Genomic DNA, 24,845 nt, shown 5'->3' on the forward strand with positions numbered 1-24,845 from the left:
ATTACACTCTGTCTAGCCCTCACTTTAGTGGACTAACTGTATCAACAACTGGGCAGAAGACTCCTGAAACTACAGGAGTGGGCCTTTCCAGATCAGAAAACAGCTTGGGTAAGCAAAACATGTATCAATTTTTTAAAGACAATTTTTAGATCATGTAGTTTAATAGATTCTTTATATCCCTAGACGTCAGAATGAATTCCAATAACACAGATTTCTTAATGTCATATGCAGAGTAACTTGATTATGTTCAACATTGATCCTAACACTAAGTCACTTCAGGTCATATAAATGTACATGACCAAATGTATCATCCCCATGATTAAAATATCTTGAATTGTCATAATCGTTTATGGGTTGATGGTTTAGATGCTCTAGAATTGCTAGATAAAAATTCTAATGTATAGCATTAACTCCCCTTCCTCTGAACACTACCAGAAAGATTTAAGCAATGTCTTGTGTATTTGTGCCACTAGGAGACTTATAGCTTAAGTAAGGAAAAAACAGACATATAACAGAAAGAAACAAAATAAATAGTAAGAAAATGGTGGAAAGATAGAACATTAATGAATTTGGAGGAGAAGTAAATGAAAACAGTACTATAATAGGAAGAAGTTGGGTTTGACAGTTGCCAACAGTGTAAGCAATGCACTCAGCAATATCCACAGTACGTTCCTCATGATGTTAGGGAACTTGAAGGGAATGTTATCATGTTTTACTGAAAACATCATGGTCTTGGAAACAGAAGACTTGTCTAAAGGATATTTCTACACTGTGAGATAATAGGTTAGGTATCCCTGAGTCCTATTACACCTACAAGTTCAAAATAGGGATTAAAATATCAACTTCACAGGGCTGGCCTAATGATTAAATAAGATATGTATGAAAATCACCTAGCATATAGTAAGCACTTAATAAAAATTAGTCATGAATATGACTATATCTGTAAGCACTTCCTCCTCATTTAATAGGCTAGATTTGGGGTCTGTATCTTAATTACCTGTCAACAAGTTTCAAAACTGGTAGCATAAACACACGCATGACTACTTGATGCCTCTATTTTCCTCTATTACTCTGTGGATATTTAAGCCTGGTTGTTGGTTATCTATATTTCATTTTGTTTCTGATATTTTGCTAAACTTGTGACACAGTGTTATGTAGGATTTTGATCTACTGCCATTATTCCCTATGCTTCATTGTTTGTATGCCTATAATCCACTTTTTAAAGAAGCCTCCTAAGATTACAGTGACCTTTAGCAATGACTAAAATCCATACACTCTAAAGTGAAAATACCAACTTACATCTAGGGACAGAATATTTTTCCTTCTTTATCCCTGTACCGTCATGGTATATGTTCTATATTTGGATTAAACTGTGCAAGATCTTAGGAAAAAAACAAATTATAGTGGTTTCCCCTTGCAAGATGAGAGTTGAGCTGGGATTTGTAGTCTTCTTCAGTTACTGTAGGTTCATGGTTCTGTAGATAAATGCCTGGATCCACTGAAACTTGTTGCCTTTGGTTCCTTTCCATCTGTTCCTCTAGATGAAATAACAACTAGAACTAAAATTAATCTCTTTTTCCTTTTTACAATATAAAGGTTTTCATTCCTCAAGATAGGTCATCAAAAAGGATACTATATAATCTCCTTCCCCAAAGGAACTTAAGGAATAAGTAAATATTCAAGTGACTGGGAATGAACTAACTTAATTCCAAATATTTCTTCTAGACAAAACATTTTGAGGAATCCTCTTTAGAAACTATGTGTTTATTCATTGCTATCTTTCATCTTGCTTTGGTTTTGTTAGATACAAGAATATGAAGCAAACTCTAGATTGTCTCAGTCTTTTGATGACTTTGGACACAGCAAATTACACTATTGTAGTGAACTACAATAATTGCTGTCACTTACTAAATACCTGTTAAAAACTAGACACTATACTAGGCAGTTATCTACATTTTCTCCAATCCTCACATTACCTCACACAAGGTTGTATTATTTTATGTTCAGGAAAATGGAGAATTAGAAAGTTTAAAGCAGTTGGCTTACTTAGTGGCAGAGATGGGATACAATTACAGATCTGTCTAAATCCAAGACACATTGTTCTAACCACGTCATCAAGGTCTCTCTCTATAGCGTTACTCACTCTTTGCAGACACATCATTAGATTTATCCAGCCTGCTGCTTTCCATGCAAAATTATAAAAACTATTTTATATTTAAATCTTAGTAGTGAAAGTTTTAAAAGAACAAATTTCCAAGAGGATACTAGAGACTGATTAAGCATTACTCTCTCTTTCTAATAAACTATTTTAGATGATTAAAGGAAATTTAAGTCCTTACCCGGCAAAATTACTAATTATTGTAGGAAGGATTCATTTGCAGCTTTAATTTATGGGTAGTAATTTGGGAGGATGGCTAATATGAAATAAAGTTGTATTTATATATAACATGTCCAAATTTGAGACCCTCAAATATTTACCTCCTTGAAAACTTATGATGCTTCTAGTACAATGGAATAATCAATTAAATAAAAGTCATTATGCTAATGATATTATTGACAATTTAAGATAACTGACATAATCTCTAGGAATTGTGTGTCACTAAAAAAAGTCTATGAAATAACTTTTTTTATGAAAATAAATTTCATAGACTTTGGTGTATAGCTTTTAAATATCCTCATTGAGTTTGAAAGTGACAGTAAAATGCATAAAGAAAATAATTTTGTAGAAGCAAAGAATAAAGATAGTGGCTTTGTGTCTTTTTAATATCCTTTTATTTACTTCTCTTTGTTTCTTTCCTCTTTGGTTTCTTTGAAAGGAATCAACAGCTCCATAATGACAGAGAGACAGGCTCTGCCTTACCTTGCTCCTGAGATACCAATAACTGGGGAAGGAGAAGATTATTTCCTATCTTTGTTTGGTGATTCAAAGAAACTTCTTTCACACTCATCCCCTGCAGAGAAAGCCTGGAAACACTTTTCTATTATTCTTGAAGAAGTGGGCAAATCTAGATCCAGGTACATATTCTATTTGAACCATTTAACATCTTCTATTGGAATAGGAACTACTTTACTTCAGTAGGAAATGAAGTTTTAATCTGATAAATGAAATCTTGATTTCATCTAAAACCCTAAGCAGTTTATTAAAAATATAACTTTTATGTTCTGAGCAATGATAAGAAATCAATGTAATTTATTAGGGAACAAAACAAGGAATGCTGATTTTTCAAAGATGCCAGAGGAAACAGCACTACATAATCCCTACAAATAAAGTCAACTCTATTTTTTGTTATTGGCAAATAAATCATTCATATGGATTTAGTGTCTTTTTTTCTCTTCTTCTAGGTGCTTGAGTTCAAAATAGAAGGAAAATTGATCCATTTTTATGGTGGTTGGTATCTATGGCAAAAAGAATTGGTCAGGAAGAAAGCTGATATTAGAGCTAAAATAAAAGAGCTGACTCATTTATACATTTATTTAATCATGCTTTTCTTGTTGCTTTAACAACAGATTGAATTGTGAATTATTAGAAATAAACACATGTCGACAGAGTGTGAGAGGGCTAAAAGGAATTATTAGCTGGTTTAAAGGTCAGACATAAAGGAAACTGTTTTCCCCTTAAGTCAGATTTCCTAAAACCAACCACTATTACCATTCAACTAAAGTGAATAATTAAGTGTTCACTCAACCATCTGAAAGCACTATATGAAATTATTCATTCAACATCTAACCAGTGTGTTAAGATTGATGATCTATTTGGAGCAAAAATTCAAAGAAAAAAAAAAAAGACTTGTGAATATGGTTTTAAGAACTTTCACTCAGACCAGGAAGACCTGCAGGTAAAAGGATTGAGAGAGGCAAATAAAGTATCAAGGCATTTAGAGAATTTTCTCCCAGTAGAGGATGATCTGGGAAGATTTTGTGAAGGAGTTGTTAAGTAGAATTATCTAAGAAACATAAGTAAATTTTGGATATGCACTAGTTCTCAATTGTACCTACAAAGTTGAATCAACTGAGAGGTTTTTAACATCCTGACCTTAGCCTAGACTCTTTGAGTCAGAATTTCTAGTGGTAGAATTGAGCATTGTATTTTTTTTTTTTTTTTTTTTTTTTTTAGCTGTTTTCTTTTTTTTTTTTTTTCCCCTTTTTATTTATTTATTTATTTTTTCAGCGTAACAGTATTCATTCTTTTTGCACAATACCCAGTGCTCCATGCAAAACGTGCCCTCCCCATCACCCACCACCTGTTCCCCCAACCTCCCACCCCTGACCCTTCAAAACCCTCAGGTTGTTTTTCAGAGTCCATAGTCTCTTATGGTTCGCCTCCCCTCCCCAATGTCCATAGCCCGCTCCCCCTCTCCCAAACCCACCTCCCCCCAGCAACCCCCAGTTTGTTTTGTGAGATTAAGAGTCATTTATGGTTTGTCTCCCTCCCAATCCCATCTTGTTTCATTTATTCTATTTTTTTTTTAATCCCATGGTAATTCTAATGCACAGTCAAGGCTGAGAACCACCAGCCTAGAGAAAAGGAGCAGCATAAACAAAGTGAAGGAGGCAGAAAAAGCTAGGATAAGGTTGATATAAGGCACTTTATAGCATTGCCCCACTGAACAGTGCATTAGTTGGTATAACAGAGTTGTAGGGGCCAAGACTGGGGAGTGATCACAAGGAGATTTGAACACCAGGATGAGGAATTTGATTTTTATAATGGGAAATGGGAAGCAACGGGAATGTTTCAAACAAAGGAGTAACAGGATCATGACTCAGAATGTTGAACTGTGGCAATGAATATTATGAATAAATATTGGATTTTTGCCAAATGCTTTTTATGCGTCTACTGAAAAGATCATATGGTTCTTAATGTTAAAGCAACCATACACACTTAAAAAAACCTCCTTTGATCATAATATTTATTCTTTTAATATATTACTGAATTTTATTGGTTAAAATTTTGTTTCAAATATTTCTGTGTTTGTGAAAAGTATTAATCTGTAGTTTTCTTCTCCTGTAATGTATTTGCTTTGACATAAGGTAAAGCTTGCCTCATAGAATGAGTTGGGATATATACCCTCCTCTTTCATTTTCTAGCTGAGTATATAGAAGTAACTTTTTTCTTAAATATTTTATAGAATTCATCAGTGAAGCATTCTGGACCTGGAGTTTCTTTGGGGGAAGGTTTTTATCTACAAATTTTATTTCTTGAAAATAGATACCATGATATTCCAGTTATCTATTTCTTCTTGGATAGTTTGTGTCTTTCACACAATTTGTCCATTTCAACTACTTTGTCAGATTGTCATAAAGTTGTTCATAATATTCCTTTATTATTCTTTTAGTATCCGTAGTGATGTCACATTTCTAATTGCTGATACTGGTCAGATATGTCTTCTATCCGTTTCCTGATCAATCTTGCCAGAGAGTCATCAGTTTATTGAGCCTCTCAAACAACCAGTGTTTTTGGTTTCATTGGTTTTCTGTGGTTTTTATTTAGTTTTCTATTTTATTGATTTCCATTCTGATATGTGTTTACTTTCTTCTGCCTACTTTAGGTTTCCTTTCCTTTTCTTTCTCTAGTCTCTCAAGGTGGAGTCTGAGATCATTGATTTTATACCCTCTTCTCTTCTAATATAAGCATTTAGTAAATTTCCCCCTAAGTACAGCTTTAGTAGCATCCCACAAATTTGATATGTTGGATTTTCATTCATTTCAAAATACCTTCTAATTTCCACTTACTTTCTTCTTTGATCTTTGTGTAATAAGTGTTATCATTTAGTTCCCAAATGTTGACAAATTTGCAAGTTACAGTGACTTTCCAGATATGTGTTTATTATCAATTTTTAATTAAATTCTATAATGGTCAAAGAACATACTTTGCACTACTTGAGTCCTTTTAAAGGTATTAAGACTTGTTTTACAGTCAGGATATTGTCTATCCTGGTAAGTGTTCTGAGTGAACTTACAAAGAATTTATATTCTGATGTTGTTGAGTAGAGTATTTTATAAATATCATTCAGGTCAAATTTGGTTGCTGGCATTAAGTTACAGTCTTTTTGCTGCTTTTATGTCTACTTATTCTATCAATTTTTGAGAAAGGGGTGTTAAAATCAACTATAATTGTGGATTTATTGATTTTGCCTTGCAGTTCTATCAGTTTTTTTCTTTTATATACTTTGAAGCTTAGTTACTAGATTTACAAACACTTGAAATTGTTATATCCTCTTAATGAACTGATCTCTATATCATTATGAAATGACCTTCTTTATCCCTGGCATTATTCTTAGTTCAGAAATCTAATGATATTAATATAACCATCCCAGCTTCCCTTTTCTTATTGTTAGCATGGTAAGTCTTTTTCCATTCTTTTACTTTTAATCTATTTGTGTCTTTATATTTAGAATGCATGTTTTGTAAGTAGCATGTAGTTGAGACTTGTTCTTCTATCAAGTCTAATAATCTCTGTCTTTTGAGCATTTAAACTGTTTACATTTAAAGTAATTGTTAATATTTGTTTTCTGTTTGTCCCAACTATTCTGTGTTTTCTTTCTCCTCATTTTCTGTATGCTTTTGAATTGAGTATTATCAATGATTCTATTTTATTTCCATTGTTGGCTGATTAGCTATAACTCTGTTATTTTAGTGGTTCCTTTAAGGCTTGTAGGATATCTTCAGCCTATCACAGACTACCTTCAAGTGATATTATACCACTTCACAAATAGTATAAGACTTTTCAATAGTATTCATTCATTCACAATGTTCCCAAACATTGTGTTTTTGCTATCACATATTTTATGTCATATGTCATACATCCCATATTCCATAGTTATTTTGTTTGATAATTATTAGAAGAAATTTAAAATACAAGAAAAGTATGTTATATATTTACCCTCATATGTTTTCACTGCTTTCCAATATTTCTTTTTTGTAAATCATGTTTCCATCCCTTATAATTCTGCTACTACCTGAAAAAGAACTTCCTTTCTTATAATATGGATCTGCTTATGATGAATTCTTTGTTCAGTTTTTAAACAGCTTTATTGATATATCATTGACATAAAAATGGTGTGTATATATATACATATATACATGATGTATATGATGTATAAGTTATTTTATTTGTCTTTTTGGTTTTTTATTAAGATGTAATTGACATACAATATCATGTAAGTTTAAGGTGTACAACATGATGAATTGATACTTATATATTATGAATGGATTACCATTAAGTTAGTTAACAGATCCATTACCTCACATAATTATCTTTATGGTGTGTGTGGTGAGAACATTAAGATCTATCTTCTCAGCAATTTTCAAGTATCATTAACTATAGTCACTGTGTTGTACATTAGATCTCTAGAACTTACTCATTTTGCTTAACTGCAAGTTTGTACACTTTGAACCACATAATCCCATTTCTGCCTCCCCAGCCCCTAGCAACAAGCACCATCAAGGTCATACAATATTTCTTTCTGTATCATGCTTATTTTGCTTAGCATAATGTCCTCCAGTTCCATCCACATTGTCTTACATCCATATTGAAGTCAGGATTTCCTTCTTTTTAAAAACTGAATATTTCTGTGTGTGTGTGTGTGTGTGTGTGTGTGTGTGTGTGTGTGTGTGTGACATTTTCTATACCCATTCATCTATTGAAGACATTTAGGCTGTTTCCATATTTTGACTATTGTGATAATGCTGCAATGAACATAAGAGTGCAGATATCTCTTCCTGATTCTCGTTTCTTTTAATTTAGATATATATCCAGAAGTGGGACTGCTAGATCATATGATAGTTATATTTTTAATTTTTTTAGGAACTTCTGTATGTTTTTCATAATGGCCTTATTAATTTATATTCTCACCAAGTATGAGTGTTCCTTTTTCTCCACATCTTCACCGCACTTATATTTTATTGTTTTCTTTTTTTTTAAGATTTTATTTATTAATTTAATAGAGAGCACATGAGCAGGGGGGAGAGGGAGCAGGAGAAGCAGCCTCCACACTGAGCGGGGAGCCCAACATAGGGCTCCATCCCAGGACCCTAAGACCATGACCTGAGCTGAAGGCAGAAGCTCAACAGACTGAGTCACCCAGGCACCCCATCTTTTCTTTTTGATAATAGCCATCCTAATAAGTATGAAGTGATATCTCATTGTGATTTTGATTTCATTTCTCTGGCAATTTGTGTTGTTGAACACCTTTTCATATACCTGTTAAACATTTTAATTTCTTTTTAAAAGTTTCTATTGTGGTCCTTTGATATTTTTTAATCAAGTTATTTGCTTTTTTGCTGATGAAATATATGAATTCCTTATATATTTTGGCTATTAACCCTTATCAGATATATGGATTACAAATATTTTTCTCATTCTATGGGTTGCCTTTTCATTTTGTTAACTATTTCCTTTTCTGTGCAGAAGTTTTTTAGTTTAATGTAATCCCCCTTGTTTATATATACTTTTGTTGCCTGTGCTTTTGGTGTCATACCTAAGAAATTACTATCAATACCAATAGCAAGATTCCCTCCCCCCTTTTTTTTCCCTATGACTTTATGGTTTCAAGTCTTCCCATTTTGAGTGACTTTTGTATATGGTGTGATATAGGGGTCCAATTTCATTCTCTTACATGTGGCTATCAGTCTTCCATCAGTCACTGAAGAAACTATCCTTTCCCCATTGTGTAATTTTGGCACTCTTGTTGAAGATCAGTTGACCATAATTTTTATGCATGGGTTTGTTTTGGGCTTTCTATTCTGTTCCATTGGTCTATATGTCTATTTTTATGCCAGTACCATACTGTCTTAATTACTTTAGCTTTATAATATAATTTGAGGTAAAGAAGTGGGATACCTCCAGCTTTTTTCTTCCTGCTCAAGATTGCTTTGTCTATTTGGGGTCTTTTATGGTTCTATATGAATTTTGAGTTGTTTTTCCAACTTCTGTAAAACACACACACACACAGGTCTTTGGTATTTTGATAGACATTGCATTGAATCTATAGATCACTTTGGGTAGTATGAGCATTTTAACAATTTAGTTCCTCCAGACCATGAACATGCAATGTCTTTTCATTTATTTTGTCTTTTAAATTTCCTTCATCAATATTTTGTAGTGTATAAGTTTTCAATATTATAGTACATATATATAGTACAATTTCAGTGTACAAGTCTATCACCTCTTTGGTTAAGTTAATATGTAAGTATTTTATTCTTTTTATTGCTAATATAAGTGAGATTATTTTCTTAATATCTGTTTTAGTTAGTTTATTATTAGTGTGCAGAAATTCCACTGATTTTTGCATGTTGATTCTGTAGGGACAACTTTACCTAATTCATTTTTTCTAATAGCTTTTTGTAGTTTCTTTAGGATTTTCTACATATATGATCATGTCATCTGCAAATAGCTGTAATTTATGTCTCTTCTCATTTAATCATCTTTAATTTTTTTTCTTACCTGATTTCTCTGACTAGGACTTCAAGGACTATGTTGAATAGCAATGGTGAGAATGAACATTCTTGCCTTGTTCTGGATCCTAGAAAAGCTTTCAGGTTTTCCCCATTAATTTTGTCTTTTATCCAATGGTGATTTAAGAATGTGTTGTTCAATTTCCATGTATTCATGAGTTTTCTTGTTTTCTGTTATTGATTTCTAGATTCATTCCACTGTCATTTGAGAACATAGCTGGGATGATTTTAATCTTAAATTGTTGACTTATTTTGTGACCTAACATGTGATCTATCCTGAAGAATGTTCTGTGCGTGCTCAAGAAGAATGTGTATTCTGCCACTGTAGGGTGGCTGTATAATAGACATATCCATTTTGTCTACTGAATTATTCAAGTTAGCTGTTTCCTTATTGATTTTCTACCCTCAATATTCTGTCTATTATTGAAAATGTGGTTATAAAATTTCTTATTATTGTAATGTTGTCATTGTTTCCCTTTAGCTATGTCAATATTTGTTTTATATATTTTGGTGCTCTGATGCTGGGTGGATAAATATTTACAATTTTTACATCTTCCTGTTGAACCAACCCTTTTATCAAAGACCTTTATATAAAGGTCTTAAGAATGACAATTTTTTACTTAACGTCTTTTTATCTAATATAAGTATAGCTACCTCTACTTTATTTTGTTTAGCATTTGCATGAAGTGTATTTTTTTCTATCCATTTTCTTTCAACTTATGTGTTGAAATCTAAAATGAGTCCTTATATCTAAAATGAGTCTCTTATAAACAGCACATTGTTGGATATTGTTTTATGTTTTAATCTATTTAGCCATTATGCTTTCTTTTTTTGCCAGGTATGCTTTCTTTTTTTGGAACTCCTCTCCTTATTAATTTAATATTAATAAACATCCCCCCTTTTCCATTCCTATTGCTGTTATCTTCATTAGGTCCTGCTCACTTCTGTGTGATATTGTTTAAAAACAAGTCCCAGAAGGCTCAAACTATTTCTAAGTAATTTAATTTCATCCCAGAACAAAGCTCAAGAACATTTTTAGAAATACAAAGGTATTTCAGCACTCAAATAACCTAAAAATGACAACTTCTGGCATTTAATAAAAAATTACCAGACATGTAAATAAGTTGAATACAACCCATAATAAGTATGTTTATAGAAGATATAGGGATAAGGCAAGAAGGTTAAAAGAATGAGAAAATAATGGAAATTTCAGACATGCCCAACAGGATAAATGATGATGCAATTCACTGGAATAGGTTTCCCACCCTTCCAAAATGATGAATTCAATTTGGGCCATGTTGATTCAGAGCCATCTTTGAGGTCTGTGGTGACCAATTGTTTCCATGGGTCCAAAGCTCAGCCAGAAAATCTAATCAAGAGATTTAGATGTAGCAGCCATCGGTGTATTAATGGTTACTGATGCTCTGCTCATAGGTGATATCACATATATAAAATGTGATGGGGATAAAAGATGGTTAAGAACAGAATCCCAGGGATCAATATCTGAGACAGATGTAGAAGAAAAATCTGAAAAAGAGACTAAAAAAAAAGAGAGAGAGAGAGAGAGAGAGATCCTGAAAAGGAGCAACCAGACAGATAGAAGGAAAACAATGGGTAAACAAGGAGAGGAGTTCCAAAAAAAGAAAGCATATCTGGTAAAGGCAAATACCGCAGAGACATTAAGACAAAGACTAAGTTAATAGGAATGTAAGTTGGTATGGCCACTGTGGAAAAGAATATGGAGTTCCTCAAAAAGTTAATATCATATGATCTGCAATTCTACATCTGGGTAATTACCAAAAAATGAAACAATCTCAAAGATAGATATATGCCCATCCCTGTCTTTATTGAAGGCTATTCACAATAGCCAAGATAATGGAAGGAAACTTCATGTCCATCAATAAATGAATGGATAAGGAAGCTATAGTATTATATATATTGAATATATATATTCAGCCATTAAAAAAAGAATGAAACCTTACCATTTCCAACAACATGAATGGACCCAGAGAATATAATGCTAAATGAAATAAGTCAGACAAAGACAAGTAATGCATGATTTCACTTACATGTGGAATCTTTAAAAACAACAACAACAAATGAACAAACAAAACAAGACAGAAGCAGACTCATAGATACCTGCTAGAAACTATTGGTAACTAGAGTTGGGAGGGGCTGGGGCAGATGACATAGGTTAAGAGAATTAGGAGGTACAAACTGAGTTATAAACTAAGCCATGTTGATGTACAGCATAGGGAATATAGTCAGTAATATTGTAATAACTTTGTATGGTGGCCAATGATGACTTATCACAGTGATGATTTAATAATGTATAAAAATATCAAATCACTATGATGCACACCTGCAACTAATAGGATATCGTGTGTCAATTATACTTCAATAAAAAGTTACTATATAGCATATTTGATTGCCAAGAGAGTAGATTTTATACTTTATCACAAGAAAAAAATTTTAACTATGTCTGGTGATAAATGTTAACTAGACTTACTGTGGCAATCATTTCTCAGTGCATACAAATATCGAATCATTATGTTGTAAACATGAAACTAATATAATGTGTCAACTTTACCTCAATAAAAAATAAGTAACCATTCAATTTACTACTCAGTTTGCCAACTGGGAGGACATTTGTCATCTTGGTCTAAGGCAGAAGTAGATGGTAGTGGATTGAGGAGTGAGTAAGAGGTGAAGAATTAATGACATGGTCTTTCCAAAGCTTGGTTGTAATAACACTATGAAGTGGAAGGTGGAGGAGGCTTGTGGTTTTGTTTTTTGGGTTTTTTTTGTTTTGGTTTTTGGTTTGTTTGTTTGTTTTGTTTGTTTGCTTTTTTAAGGCGGTAGCAGTTTAAAGATACATACATATTTGGGGTAATGGGGTAGTGTGGAGGGAGAAGTGGTGTTAAATGAAAATAACGAATAGACTGAGTTGTTGAAGTAGCAAGAGGAAGAGTGAACAAAGTGTTTCACTTGAGATGGGAAAAGGGTCCTTCTTCCACTGAAACAAGATGGGCTGAAAAGAGAAGTCAAGTGGGTATGGGTGAAATTGCTTCTAAGTGGAAAGTAGGAACACACTTCTCTCTGACGGTCCTGTTTTCTCAGTGACACTATTTGCTGAGAGTAAGGATGGAGATGTGAGGGCAGGGATTTGTACATTGTTTGAGAAATAACAGACTAGTTCTGCTTATGAAGCACACAACTTTCTAACACACACACACACACACACACACACACACACACACACACACACACCTTGCTGCCAATTACTAAGAGAATCATTAAGGGCTGAGATGTGGCTGGAGACCAATTTATTCAGTGGCAGCAATCTACACGTGTGTATATGCGTGTGCATGTGTGTGTGTGTGTTCTCTAGCAGTGCTCAACTACCAGACTATCTAGACTGTAAACAATTTGAATGATAGCATCAAACCTCTTTGGGAATTTACTAATTGAGTGAGATAGAACAGTGCTAACATTTATTGAGTGATCTTGGACATGACAATCTTTCTAAACCTCAGTTTCCTTATCTGTAAAATGGGACCAAAAATAATATCTATCTCACTGGGTTGTTGTGATAATTAAACAAAATATTAGTGGGTTGGGTTTTTTGTTTGTTTGTTTGTTTTTACTGTGACTTTCAGCAAGAAATATGTAGCCTTATGAGAATTGAACGAATATCTACAAGTTCACAGTGCCTTTCCCAAAATATTTGGGGACTTGATGTGTTTCAAAATTCAGAACTGGGGGATTTCAGGAAAGTAATATGATGACTGAAACACATATTAGGTAACACCCCATCGGGGCTTGGGAATGTATCCAAAATCAAACATCAATTTGTCCACAGCCAAACATATGAATAATTCACACAAACCATAATTAAAGACTATAAATAGACTACCCTCAGTTTCAGGTCAGATTTTGCCACCAAAGGAATTCAGGTCAGATTTGTCTCGAATGTATTTTTTTTCCAAGTTTTTATTTAAATGCCAGCTAATTAACATACAGTGTAATATTAGTTTTAGCTGTAAAATTTAGTGATTCATCTCTTTTATACCACACCTGGTGCTCATCAAACATCAAACGCATTTTTTTAAGTTTTGGCATTTTTCAGAACTTTATGGATTTTGGAATTTTGGGTATGAATGTGTAGATATAGAAATAATCTTTAAAAGGTACCCAGCACATAATAAGTATGGTTATTATTATTAGAATTTCATTTTTAAAATGACAGCTATTACCCACTGAAGGGATTTAATGATGTACTATTAAGTTCTGACCCACACTCTGAGAAATGCTAACATATAAATGTTTATTAGCCTAGTCCCTGGTACATACTAGGCTCTCAACACATATTAGAGGGAAAAATTACCATCTTATCTTTGCATAATATTTTAAGTTTACAAAATTCTTTTAAGCACATAGTTGCTGTTCATCTTCACAGTAACTTTATTAAAAATTATCTAAATGGTTTACTTTTCTCTTTACTTGATAGTTTCATGAATAGAAGGAAATTTAAATAATGATAATCATATATTCTTATGGCATTTATACCTTGACACCTACAACACTTTTTAACTTTAATTATTTTATGTGAAAGAGATAATTTTGTTGCACAGATAAACAGAACTACAAGATCAAACCATATGTCTTAAGTTATAAAATACATCGTTTCTATATAGAATGTGTCCAGTAGAATATATAGCTATGTAAAAGTTATATTTTCAAAGCACATTATTCAGTTCTTAAAATGAGCTAAAGACACATTTCTCTAAAGTCACCTTATAATCTTTGTGCTTTTTTTTAAATTTCTTTTCAGTGTACCAGAATTCATTTTTTATGCAGCACACCCAGTGCTCCATGCAATACGTGCCCTCCATAATACCCGCCACCAGGCTCACCCAACTTCCCACCCCCTGCCCCTTCAAAACCCTCAGATTGTTTTTCAGAGTCCATAGTCTCTCATGATTCATCTCCTCCTCCAATTTCCCTCAACTCCCTTCTCCTCTCCATCTCCCCATGTCCTCTGTGTTGTTTCTTATGCTCCACAAATAAGTGAAACCATATGATAATTGACTGTCTCTGCTTGACTTATTCCACTCAGCATAATCTCTTCCAGTCCCATCCATGTTGATACAAAGGTTGGGTATTCATCCTTTCTGATGGAGGCATAATACTCCATAGTGTATACGGACCACATCTTCCTTATCCATTCATCAGTTGAAGGGCATCTTGGTTCTTTCCACAGTTTGGCGACCGTGGCCATTGTTGCTATGAACATGGGGGTACAGATGGCCCTTCTTTTCACTACATCTGTATCTTTGGGGTAAATAACCAGTAGTGCAATTACAGGGTCATAGGGAAGCTCTATCTTTCATTTCTTAAGCAATCTCCACACTGTTCTCCAAAATGGCTGCACCAACTTGCATTCCCACCAACAGTGTAAGAGGGTTCCCCTTTCTCCGCATCCTCTCCAACACACGTTGTTTCCTGTCTTGCTAATTTTGGCCATTCTAATTGGTGTTAAGGTGGTATCTCAATGTGGTTTTGATTTGAATCTCCCTGATGGCTAGTGATGATGAACATTTTTACCTGTATCTGATAGTCATTTGTATGTCTTCATTGGAGAAGTGTCTGTTCATATCTTCTGCCCATTTTTTGACATGATTATCTGTTTTGTGCTTTATTTTTAGTGCTCTTGGAGACATTAAAATAGCTGAAGTAAATGTCAAGGGTTTATTTGTGAAACTCATTAACTCTTCCCTTGACAAAGAACTGGAGATTGGAGGTCATATTCTCCAGCAAAATGTGAATGGACAAACAGTCTCTTTTTACCGCTTCCTTCCAAATATCACAATGCAGGCCAATTGCACAGTAACAGTGAGTATAAAATATAAACGTTATGGACTAGAATTTTATAGGAAAAAATCTTTCACCCAGCCAGACTGGTTTAGCACCAGTTTCTTCATCACTATCTCTAGGTAAAATGTGATTTCTTGTTGTTGTTAGTTACTTGTCCCGCTTCGTCCATCCCTGAATGTAAATTAATACCCGTAAGTAAGTTTCCATGGCTTTTCTCAATCTGTTGTGCAATACCTTTTGGGATTTTTAAAGATTTATTTATTTATTTGAGAGAGAGAGAGCACGCAGTGGGTGGGAGAAGGGACAGAGGGAGAGAGAGTCTTAAGCAGACGCCACGCTAAGTGCAGAGCTCACTTTCACAACCCTGAGACCATGACCTGAGTGAAACCAAGAGTCGGTGAGGTAACTGAAGTAACCAACTGTGCCACCCAGGTGCTCTGAATACTTTTTGTTTTTATTATTCAACTATTAAAACAAAGTACCTAGTTTCCTAAAAGTAAACAAACATAATCCTTAAAAGAAAAGCAAAGAGATTGTTTGCTTAGAGAACAGGTAATTTGCTGATGCTGGAAGGTTTCCTCTCTTTCTTGTACTTTCCTTTACGCCATGTACAGTAACTGATTGGAGTTACACAGCTTGATATTATATATTGTACAGTCATATTTTAAAACCTCATCTGTGCAGAATGATACATTGCAATGACCCTCTGACATGTACAAAACTCCATGGAACTCAAAGGGCATTTGTCACTAACAAACCATTTTTTTACAGGTGTGGGCAGCTGTATCTGAAGCAAAGCATCAGCCACCATCAGATTTTCTTTGGAGAGAACAAAACAAGTTTATAACAAGCCCAAACTGTACAACGATTTTGTGCAAACCTAATGGTGAAGTCAGTGTCCTATTCTTAACAATGGGTTTTGAAAGAAGAATGCATAGCTGTCCTTACGTTCCCCTTCTCCTCTTAGCTGACTCAAGTATTTTCCCTTCTTAATAGCTTAGATAAAACCATCACTAACTGCAATAACACATCGGGCAAATCAACAGCACCCTGTTCCCAGGGCCCAAGTGCCAAAGAGCTACTTATAATTTAACAAAAATAATTTTCATGGCCAATATTTCTAAGATGTTACTTTAAATTCCAGAGTCAAGGATGGATTTTATTTATGATATTTAGGTTGAAGAGTGGAATAAGAAAGGAGTGTACTACATAGACATCTTTTCTATTCCTTTATTCACTTTTCAATTATTTGTTGAGATTATTCTCTATTCCAATGGCTGTAATATATGCTGATAATATAATGTAGAATAGGACAAGATATCTGCTCTTAAGAGACTGTTATTGAAAGGATCTATAGTCTAATTTGTAACAACTATACATTATTCACTATAAAATTAAGTGTATTGGTAATTATTTTGGGTAACTCATTCCCAGTATTTGACAATTTTATAGTTTCATTCTATCTTTTCCTTAGCATAATATTAGCCTAAATATTCAACTAATAAAGTAGAAAGATATCTTCGTTTACAACAAAAAGTCATTCCTTTTTCAAAACCATTCTTTTGATTTCTCTTAAATACCTGCCCTTTATTTTCTTACCTCCAGTCTTACTTACTATGTCCTATAACTACTAATCCAGACAATACGTTGATTGGAATCTATCTTTCTGATTGTCTTGCTTGCTACATTATACCTCATGCTTAGTTTGACTTTTCCTTTAGAGTAGACTTGCTAATTTATTACGAGCCATTTAATGTCTTTCTGTAAGAACAGTAGTTGTCATTAGAACACTCGTTAGATGTAATTTTGAGGCCTTTACTCACCTTTAGATCTTTTATTGGGCTCAAGATGAATTTTATAATACTTCTAATGATTTTCACTTTTGGGAAAATAAGGTGATATAATCTAAATTATTTACGCAGGCTCATAAAAAATCATTGGCAAAACTCAAAGATTAAGGCATTCTTATTTCACATTTCTCATCACATTTATCCATGCATTTATTCACGTTCAGGGTTTCTACTTTGTATACACACTGTTCCCAGGCACTGTATGTTGAACCAGACAGACAAGATCCCTAAGTTCCTGGAATGCCCATTTGAGTAAATTGTCATTCCCTGGAACAGGATTAGTCTTTGTACTTATACTACATTTTTTACTCTGGTTTGAACTACTTTGCACATACAGGATCAGATTATTTTTGCAGGGTGGTATAAACATAAATAGTTTTATTTGCTAGTAAAAGAGTGAAACTGACCAATTAATTCATATGGGGAAAATTTACTTATGTTTAGTATCTGCCAAGCATTGTGCTAGGTGCTAGAGGGAAAAGAGCACAACTATTGCATGGTTTCTCTCCTCAGGAAACTCAGAGTCTAGTTAGTCTCCTTAATAGTTCCAGCTAGGATTCTAGCTCAAAAAAATGTGGTTTCCTCTCCACGTCTCTCGTTCTACTGCCCATTTCCCCATTTCAAATAAGACCTATATATACACATACACATATATGTAATATCTTAAGTATTTCAATTTTAATGATAACATTACAACTACTTTTTGCATAGTTCTTCATAGTTATGAATTTTAGTAGTATAGCCGAATCTCACAACACCCTCATATAGCAATTCCCTACTATCACCCTCCCCCTTTCACATATGAGGACACAGTCCAAGACAGTAAGCGACTAATCTGCCTGAGGTTATGCCCCTTACAATTCTTGAAACTGGAAACTAAGTCCAGGATGTCTTACTCATTGTGTTCCTAATTCACATACAGTAGGTAAGTGACATTAAACTGTTTAACTTCGAAATGTTATTGCAATAAGCCTATGACATTTAAAAAATCTACCTAACTGCATTGGTATTTGATACTAATGAATCATTTTTGTTAGGCTGTTGCCTGGTACACTCCTATTCACTGGAAGCAAGTGTGGGAGAAATTAGAGACTGACATTGAATTTGACAGATGCTCAGTAGTAAGTCCAACATCTCGAAGACACATGTTTAGTTGGCCAGCAGCTATAACTACAACTAAAGAAAAACAAGATAAATGTAATAAAGATAATTCAAAATGTCAGATGGAGCAAGTTAAAGTTTTTCTTAAAAGGTAAAATTTACTTGGCTTTTTTTTTTTTTAATTGAGTCCTTCCCAAAATTAGTAACTGAAGAAATAGGAATGACTAGGTAACAGATATATGATGAATAGGTAAATCAAATTAAAAAATCCTACTTCAAATAAGACCATACTTCTTGTGTTTTATGAAAAACAGAGCAAGCAGGGTTATAGTCATGGGACGGTAGAGGTTGGTGACTTCCACTAGGCAATATCAACAACCCTCTGGCCATTTTACTTCTTAGTGGCACTGCTGTTAGAGGCAGGGCTATGGAGAGGCGAAGAGAGAAAATTATCACCTTGTCTTTAGCAGTGCTTAGGTAGAGGAAGAGGTGCATCATCCAGAAATTTCATTTTGGATCAAGAGCTGGCTTGCGGCGTAAAGTGGAGAATTTATGTCACACTTATCTAGGCAAATACTTCTGATGTTGACAAAAGTGCTGCTCAAAAGTCAAGAAAAGACATATTCTCTGGTCTTAAAACATGCTTTCACTTTTATTGAAACTTCATTGCTAATTCCACTACATAAGATACATTTTGGGTTCACTTTTGGCTTAATTTTTTTTTCTTAACAGAGAAATTGAAAACCCACCAAGCCCCTTTCCCAATAGCAGCCCTTGGTGCCACAGTCCCAGTGTCCCTGCACACCCCTACAGTCCTCTGATTGAAACTTGCAGTATGTGCGTGGCTGGAAGCAGCTTAGACAGACAGCCAAGGCCTCAGTCATCCAGGCCTTATCCAGCTCAGGTAAGTCAAAGGGATACTCAATCCAGTGGAGAGTTAAGAGATGTTGCGGGGGTGGGGGGCGGGGGGGTGAGGGAGGACAAGAGAGTAGGAGGGAGTGAGGGATGGAGATCTGGTGAAAGGCGTTAAGTGGTTAAATTCTCTAAGGACTAAAAGCTATTCATACCTTCAAATATAGATGGCTTCTAAAGCAAATATCTGAAATCATTCACTTACATTTGCTTTAGCATAGTGTCTTCTACTATTCTTGGTAAGTATCTATGGAATGAATCAATGAATCAAAAGAATAGTGTGGCAAGCAAGAGTACATAGGATCCTTGAAGTCTGGTCAAAAGTACATCAAAAACTAATAATGTATTACACAGTGGCTAAATGAACATAATAAAAAAAAAGTACATTTGTTTTTTATTAGGCAGGAAAAACTGTCCCTACAAAGTTATGCTGTCCTTAAAGGTAAATCCATCTTTTCCAAACACATTCTAATTTAATCCCAAATTCTTACTCTTTTTCAATAAGAAGTTTCTTATTTAAGTCATCTAAGGTTCTCTGAGTTGTGTTATTAAGCCAGGATCTGTGAATGGATTTCAGGAAGTCCCTAAACTGCTGTTTGGGGTACATAAATGTGTATGAAATGTGACCTATATGCTGCTTCCTGGGAAAAGAGTTCATGAGGTTCATCAGGTGCCCCCCAAATGTTTACAAGATACTAATTAAAACACGGTGTGAGATTCTAAGCTGTGGAGAAAGTCTGTTTCATACAGGTGCTATGTCCTGTTCAAGCTATAATGATTTGCAAACTTTTATTTAGTAGAGGGATGCTTTTTTAAATGACATCTTGGACAGACCCAATATATAGAATAGATATAAGCAAGCCTGTCCAAGTTGAAGGAAGGATAGTAATTCTCACTCCTCACTACACCCTTTTTCCATCCTGTCTTTCCTTGCTTCATCCCTCCCTCCTTCCCTGTGATCTTTGAGGCACCTCTCTGGAATCATAAAATTCTGTACCACAGTATGAAAACCACTGTGTAAGTAGACCAACACATAATTGGAGGTAGCACTCCCCAAATAGTAACTTTGAGAAGTGAAATGTTGAAAATGATGTAAAGTCCTGAATATATTCTACTTCATAAAATTAAATACCCTATATCTTTGTGCTTTTAGTTTCCTCATCTGTCAAGTAAGAGATTTCGCCTGAAATTTAAAGAGTTCTTTCAGCAATAATTTATATGTATAATCTTATGTATAATACACACAGATACACACCTTTAGTACATTACAACTTAGATTTGAGATTCACAAGAAGTATGTGAATTATGTTTTTCTTCATTTAATGATAGTTTTCACTATTTTACCCATTCTAAACAACCTGTTTCCCAAAGAAATTTGACTTCAAATTTTCTTTTTCTTAATTTTTTTATTCAACTACAATTAACATAAAGTGTTATATTAGTTTCAGATGTATAAAATAATTATTTAAGTTTCTGTGCCCAACATGATAAATGTACTCATAATCCCCTTCACCTTTTTCATCCATCCCTCCCCCAACAAACTCCCCCTGGCAACCAATAGTTGGTTCTCTAAATTTAAGAGTCTGTTTACGAACAGACATTACCCTAATGAAGATATACAGATAGGCAGCATGAAAAGATGCTCAACTTCACTCATCATCAGGGAAATGCATATCAAAACCACAAAGAGATATCACTGCATACCTGTCAGAATGTCTAAAATCGAAATTCAAGAAACAAGTGTTGGCAAGGATGTGAAGAAAAAGGAACAAAACGAATGAACAAAGGGGAAAAGGACAAGCTGAGAAACAGACTCTTAACTATAGAGAACAAACAGATGGTTACCAGAGGGAAGTTGGATGGGGGGATGGGTGAAATTGGTAAAGGAGATTAAGACTACATTTATCTTGATAAACACTGAGTAATATATTGAACTAGTGAATCACTATATTGTACATCTGAAACTAATACCACACTGTATGTTAACCATACTGGTATTATAATAAATTTTTAAAGCTTCTTTTTGTCTCTTTTATTCTTTGTTCACATGTTTTATTTATTAAATTGTACTTATGAATGAAATCATATGATATTTATCTTTCTCTGACAGACTTATTTCACTTAACATTATATCCTCTACATACATCCATGTTGTTGCAAATGGTCAGACGTCATCCATTTTTAAGGTTGAATAATATTCCATTACACACACACACACACACACACACATACACTCACACACACACACACACACACCACTTCTTTATTTAATCATCTATGGATGGACACTTGGGTTGCTTCCATATCTTGGCTACTGTAAAAAATGCTGCAGTAAACATAGGGGTGCATATCTTTTTTAATTAGTTTTTTCATTTTATTTGGGCAAATATTCAGTAGTGAAATTACTGGATCATATGGTAATTCTATTTTTGAGGAACTTCCATACTGTTTTCCACAACAGCTGCACCAATTTGCATTCCCACCAACAGTGCACAAGTGTTCCTTTTTCTCCACATCTTCACCAACACTTGTTATTTTTTTTTTCTTTTTTATTTTAGCCATTCTGACAGATGTGAGGTGATATTTCATTGTGGATTTGATTTTTCATTTCCCTGATAATGAGTGATGTTGAGCATCTTTTCATGTGTCTAATGGCCATCTGTATGTCTTCTTTGGAAAAATATTTATTCTGGTCCTCTGTCCATTTCTCAATTGGATTATTTGTTCCTTTGGTGTTCAATTGTATCAGTTCTTTTGTTGTTATTGTTGTTTGTATTTAAATTCCAGTTAACATATAGTGTAATATTAGTGTTGTGTAGAACTTAGTGATTCATCACTTATTCATAACAGCCAGTGCTCATCACAGCAACTGCCCTCCTTAGTACCCAACACCCATTTAACTCATTCCCCTGACACCTCCCTTCCAGTGACCATCAGTTTGTTCTCTATAGTTTAGAGTCCATTTTCCAGTTTGCCTCTCTTTTTTCCCTTATGCTCATCTGTTTTGTTTCTTAAATTCCACATACGAGTGAAATCACTTATTTCACTTAGTATTACACTCTCCAGCTCCATCCACATCTTTGCAAATGGTCAGATTTTATTATTTTTATGGCTGAGTAATATTCGATTGCATATATATACCACAACTTCTTTATCCATTCATCAGTCAATGGGCATTTGAGCTCTTTCCATTATTTGGCTATTGTTGATAACGCTGTGTAAATATCAGGTGCGTGTATCCCTTCAAATCAGTATTTTTGTATCCCTTGGTAAATACTCAGTAGTGCAATTGTGGAATGTAGTGTAGTTCATTTTTAGCTTTGTGAGGAAACTCCATAATGTTTTCCAGAGTAGCTGCACAAGTTTGCATTCCCACCAACAGTGTAAGAGGTTTCCCCTTTCTCCGCATCCTTGCTAACACCTGTTGTTAATTTTAGTCACTTTGGTGGGTGTGAGATGTCCATTTGTAATTTTGATTTGTGTTCCCCTGATGCTGAGTGATGTTGAGCATCTTTTCATGTGTCTGCTAGCTATCTGTATGTCTTCTTTGGAAAAGTATCTATTCATGTCTTCTGCCCATTTTTTTAACTGGATTGTTATTTTTTGGGTGTTGAGTTTTATAAGTTCTTATAGATTTTGGATCCTAACCCTTTATCAGGTAAGTAAGGTGTTAAAGTCCTCTACTCTGATTGTATCACTATCAGTTGCTTCTTTTATGTGTGTTATTAGCTGCTCTATGTATTTGACTGTTCTCATGTTGGTGTATAAGTATTTACAATTGTTATATTTTCTTGTCAGATTATTCCCTTTACAATTACATAGCATCTTCCTTTGTCTGTTGTTATGTACTTTGTTTTAAAGGCTATTTTTTCTGATATGTATTGTTCCCCCAGCTCTTTTTTCACCTCCATTTGCGTAATAAATGCTTTTCAATCCCTTCACTTTCAATCTGCATGTGTCTTTAAGGTTTGAAATGAGTCTCTTGTAGGCAGCATATAAATAGGTCTGCTTTTTATCCATACCATCACTCTATATAGTCTTTTGACTAGAGCATTTAGTCCACATTCAGAGTAATTAGCGATAGGTATGTGTACTTATTGCCATTTTGTTATTTGTTTTATGGTTGTTTTGTAATTATCTCTTCCCTTCTTCTCTTTCTCTCCTCTCTCATATTTTTCTGTTTTTTGTTTGTTTGTTTGTTTGTTTTTAGTGATATGCTTAGACTCCTTTCTCCTTATTTTTTCCCTATCTATGAGTGGGTTTTGATTTATGGTTACTATTAGGTTTATATATACACCATCTTAGACATATAGCAGTTTATATTAAATTGATGGTGGCTTAATTTTCAGCACATTCTTTACTCCTTCCCCTAACATATTTTAGGTATATAGTGTTATATTTTCCATCCTTTTATTTTGTTAATCCCTTATCTGATCTTTATAGATATACTTAATCTTACTGCTTTTGAGCTTTCTTTTGTGTTGCTCCCTGAGGTTTTCCTGGTGGTCAGAGTCTGTAGTTAGACCTGATACTTACCCCAGCCCACTGTGGGGATTCATTGGAGTGGTTTCTCTCATTATCTTTCCCTCTCCAGTAAGAGTCACACTGCAGTGGTCCTGGTCCCTGCTGGGGCTGTTTGTACCACTTTGGATGGGCTCTAGCCAAGCAAATATTGAAGGAAGGAAGTCCACAGGAAAACATGGGGGTGAACTGATGCCCCGGCAAGGGTCATGCTAGTCTGCTGCGGGACGGCCCTTGCAGCCACCGGGGAAAACTGCCAAAGCCCACCAGGTTGAAGGGGGTAGATCCGAAGAAGCTCACAGGAGCCTGACATGCAATGTTTGCAAGGTTGTCTCTGCTATGGTAGGAGACTGTTGGCCACTTTGGAGAACTCCTGCAGAGGCTGGGTGCATGGACAGGTCCACAGAAGAGTGCAGGAGTGGGGTATGCTTTTAGCAAGTTAGGTGGAGAATGTTGGCACTGCACTCATTCCCACAGGCATCCATATATCTAGGCTGGAGTACAGGGGAAGGAAATGGCACCCCCAGCTCTTTTGTTCTTGCAGTAATCTCCCAAAGATCCCTGCCTCTCCAGCACTGAGATTAGCAAATAAATCTCCTTGTATTATTCCAGGAATTTTTCAAACTGTTGCTTCTATGCTGTAACTTAGCAAGGCTACTTGTTATGCTGTCACTGTAAGGGCAGGAACTCCACCCTCCCAACTATCCTAGAGCTGAGCCACTGATTTTTTAAGTTCCAGGTATTAAGCGCCACTGATTATTAGGCTCCCGTTGTTTTCAAAGCCAAATGTTATAGGGATTCACCTTCTCTGTGTGTGTTCCCTGTGCCTGAGGTGCCTGGTATGGGGTCTGGTCCTCTCCCCCTCTCTACAATGGTGGCATCCCTCCCTTCCTGAGAAAGTCCTGTGGGTCTCTTTGGCTCCCAACCATGTCTCTGTCCTTTCTATCCTTTATGATGTGGCCTCTTCTCTACATTTAGCTGTGGGGAGTTTGTTCTGCCAGTCTTCAGGCTGTCTTCTTGTAATTTACAGTGATGTAGGTGTTATCTAGCTGTGTCTATGGGACGAGGTAAGCTTAGGATCCTCTTACTCTGCCATCTTCCTCAGAAGTCCTTTACCATTTTCTTATGTTA

At 34.8% G+C, this 24,845-nt stretch overlaps 1 protein-coding gene across 3 annotated transcripts in view; it reads left to right on the plus strand.

The window, feature by feature from the left end:
- The window catches only part of LMNTD1 (lamin tail domain containing 1), a 451,801-nt gene that overhangs the window by 412,013 nt on the left and 14,943 nt on the right, over positions 1-24,845 (plus strand). For all 3 annotated transcript variants that reach the window (XM_046012614.1, XM_046012615.1, XM_046012616.1), the window contains 5 exons: positions 2,817-3,015; positions 15,162-15,348; positions 16,102-16,221; positions 18,218-18,432; positions 19,014-19,185. In XM_046012614.1, coding sequence (XP_045868570.1) covers positions 2,834-3,015; positions 15,162-15,348; positions 16,102-16,221; positions 18,218-18,432; positions 19,014-19,185 — 876 coding nt within the window. In that variant the 5' untranslated portion in view covers positions 2,817-2,833. The remainder of the gene's footprint in view (positions 1-2,816; positions 3,016-15,161; positions 15,349-16,101; positions 16,222-18,217; positions 18,433-19,013; positions 19,186-24,845) is intronic.

The sequence above is a fragment of the Meles meles genome, chromosome 7 (genome assembly GCF_922984935.1).
Source record: "Meles meles chromosome 7, mMelMel3.1 paternal haplotype, whole genome shotgun sequence".
Lineage (NCBI taxonomy): Eukaryota > Metazoa > Chordata > Mammalia > Carnivora > Mustelidae > Meles > Meles meles.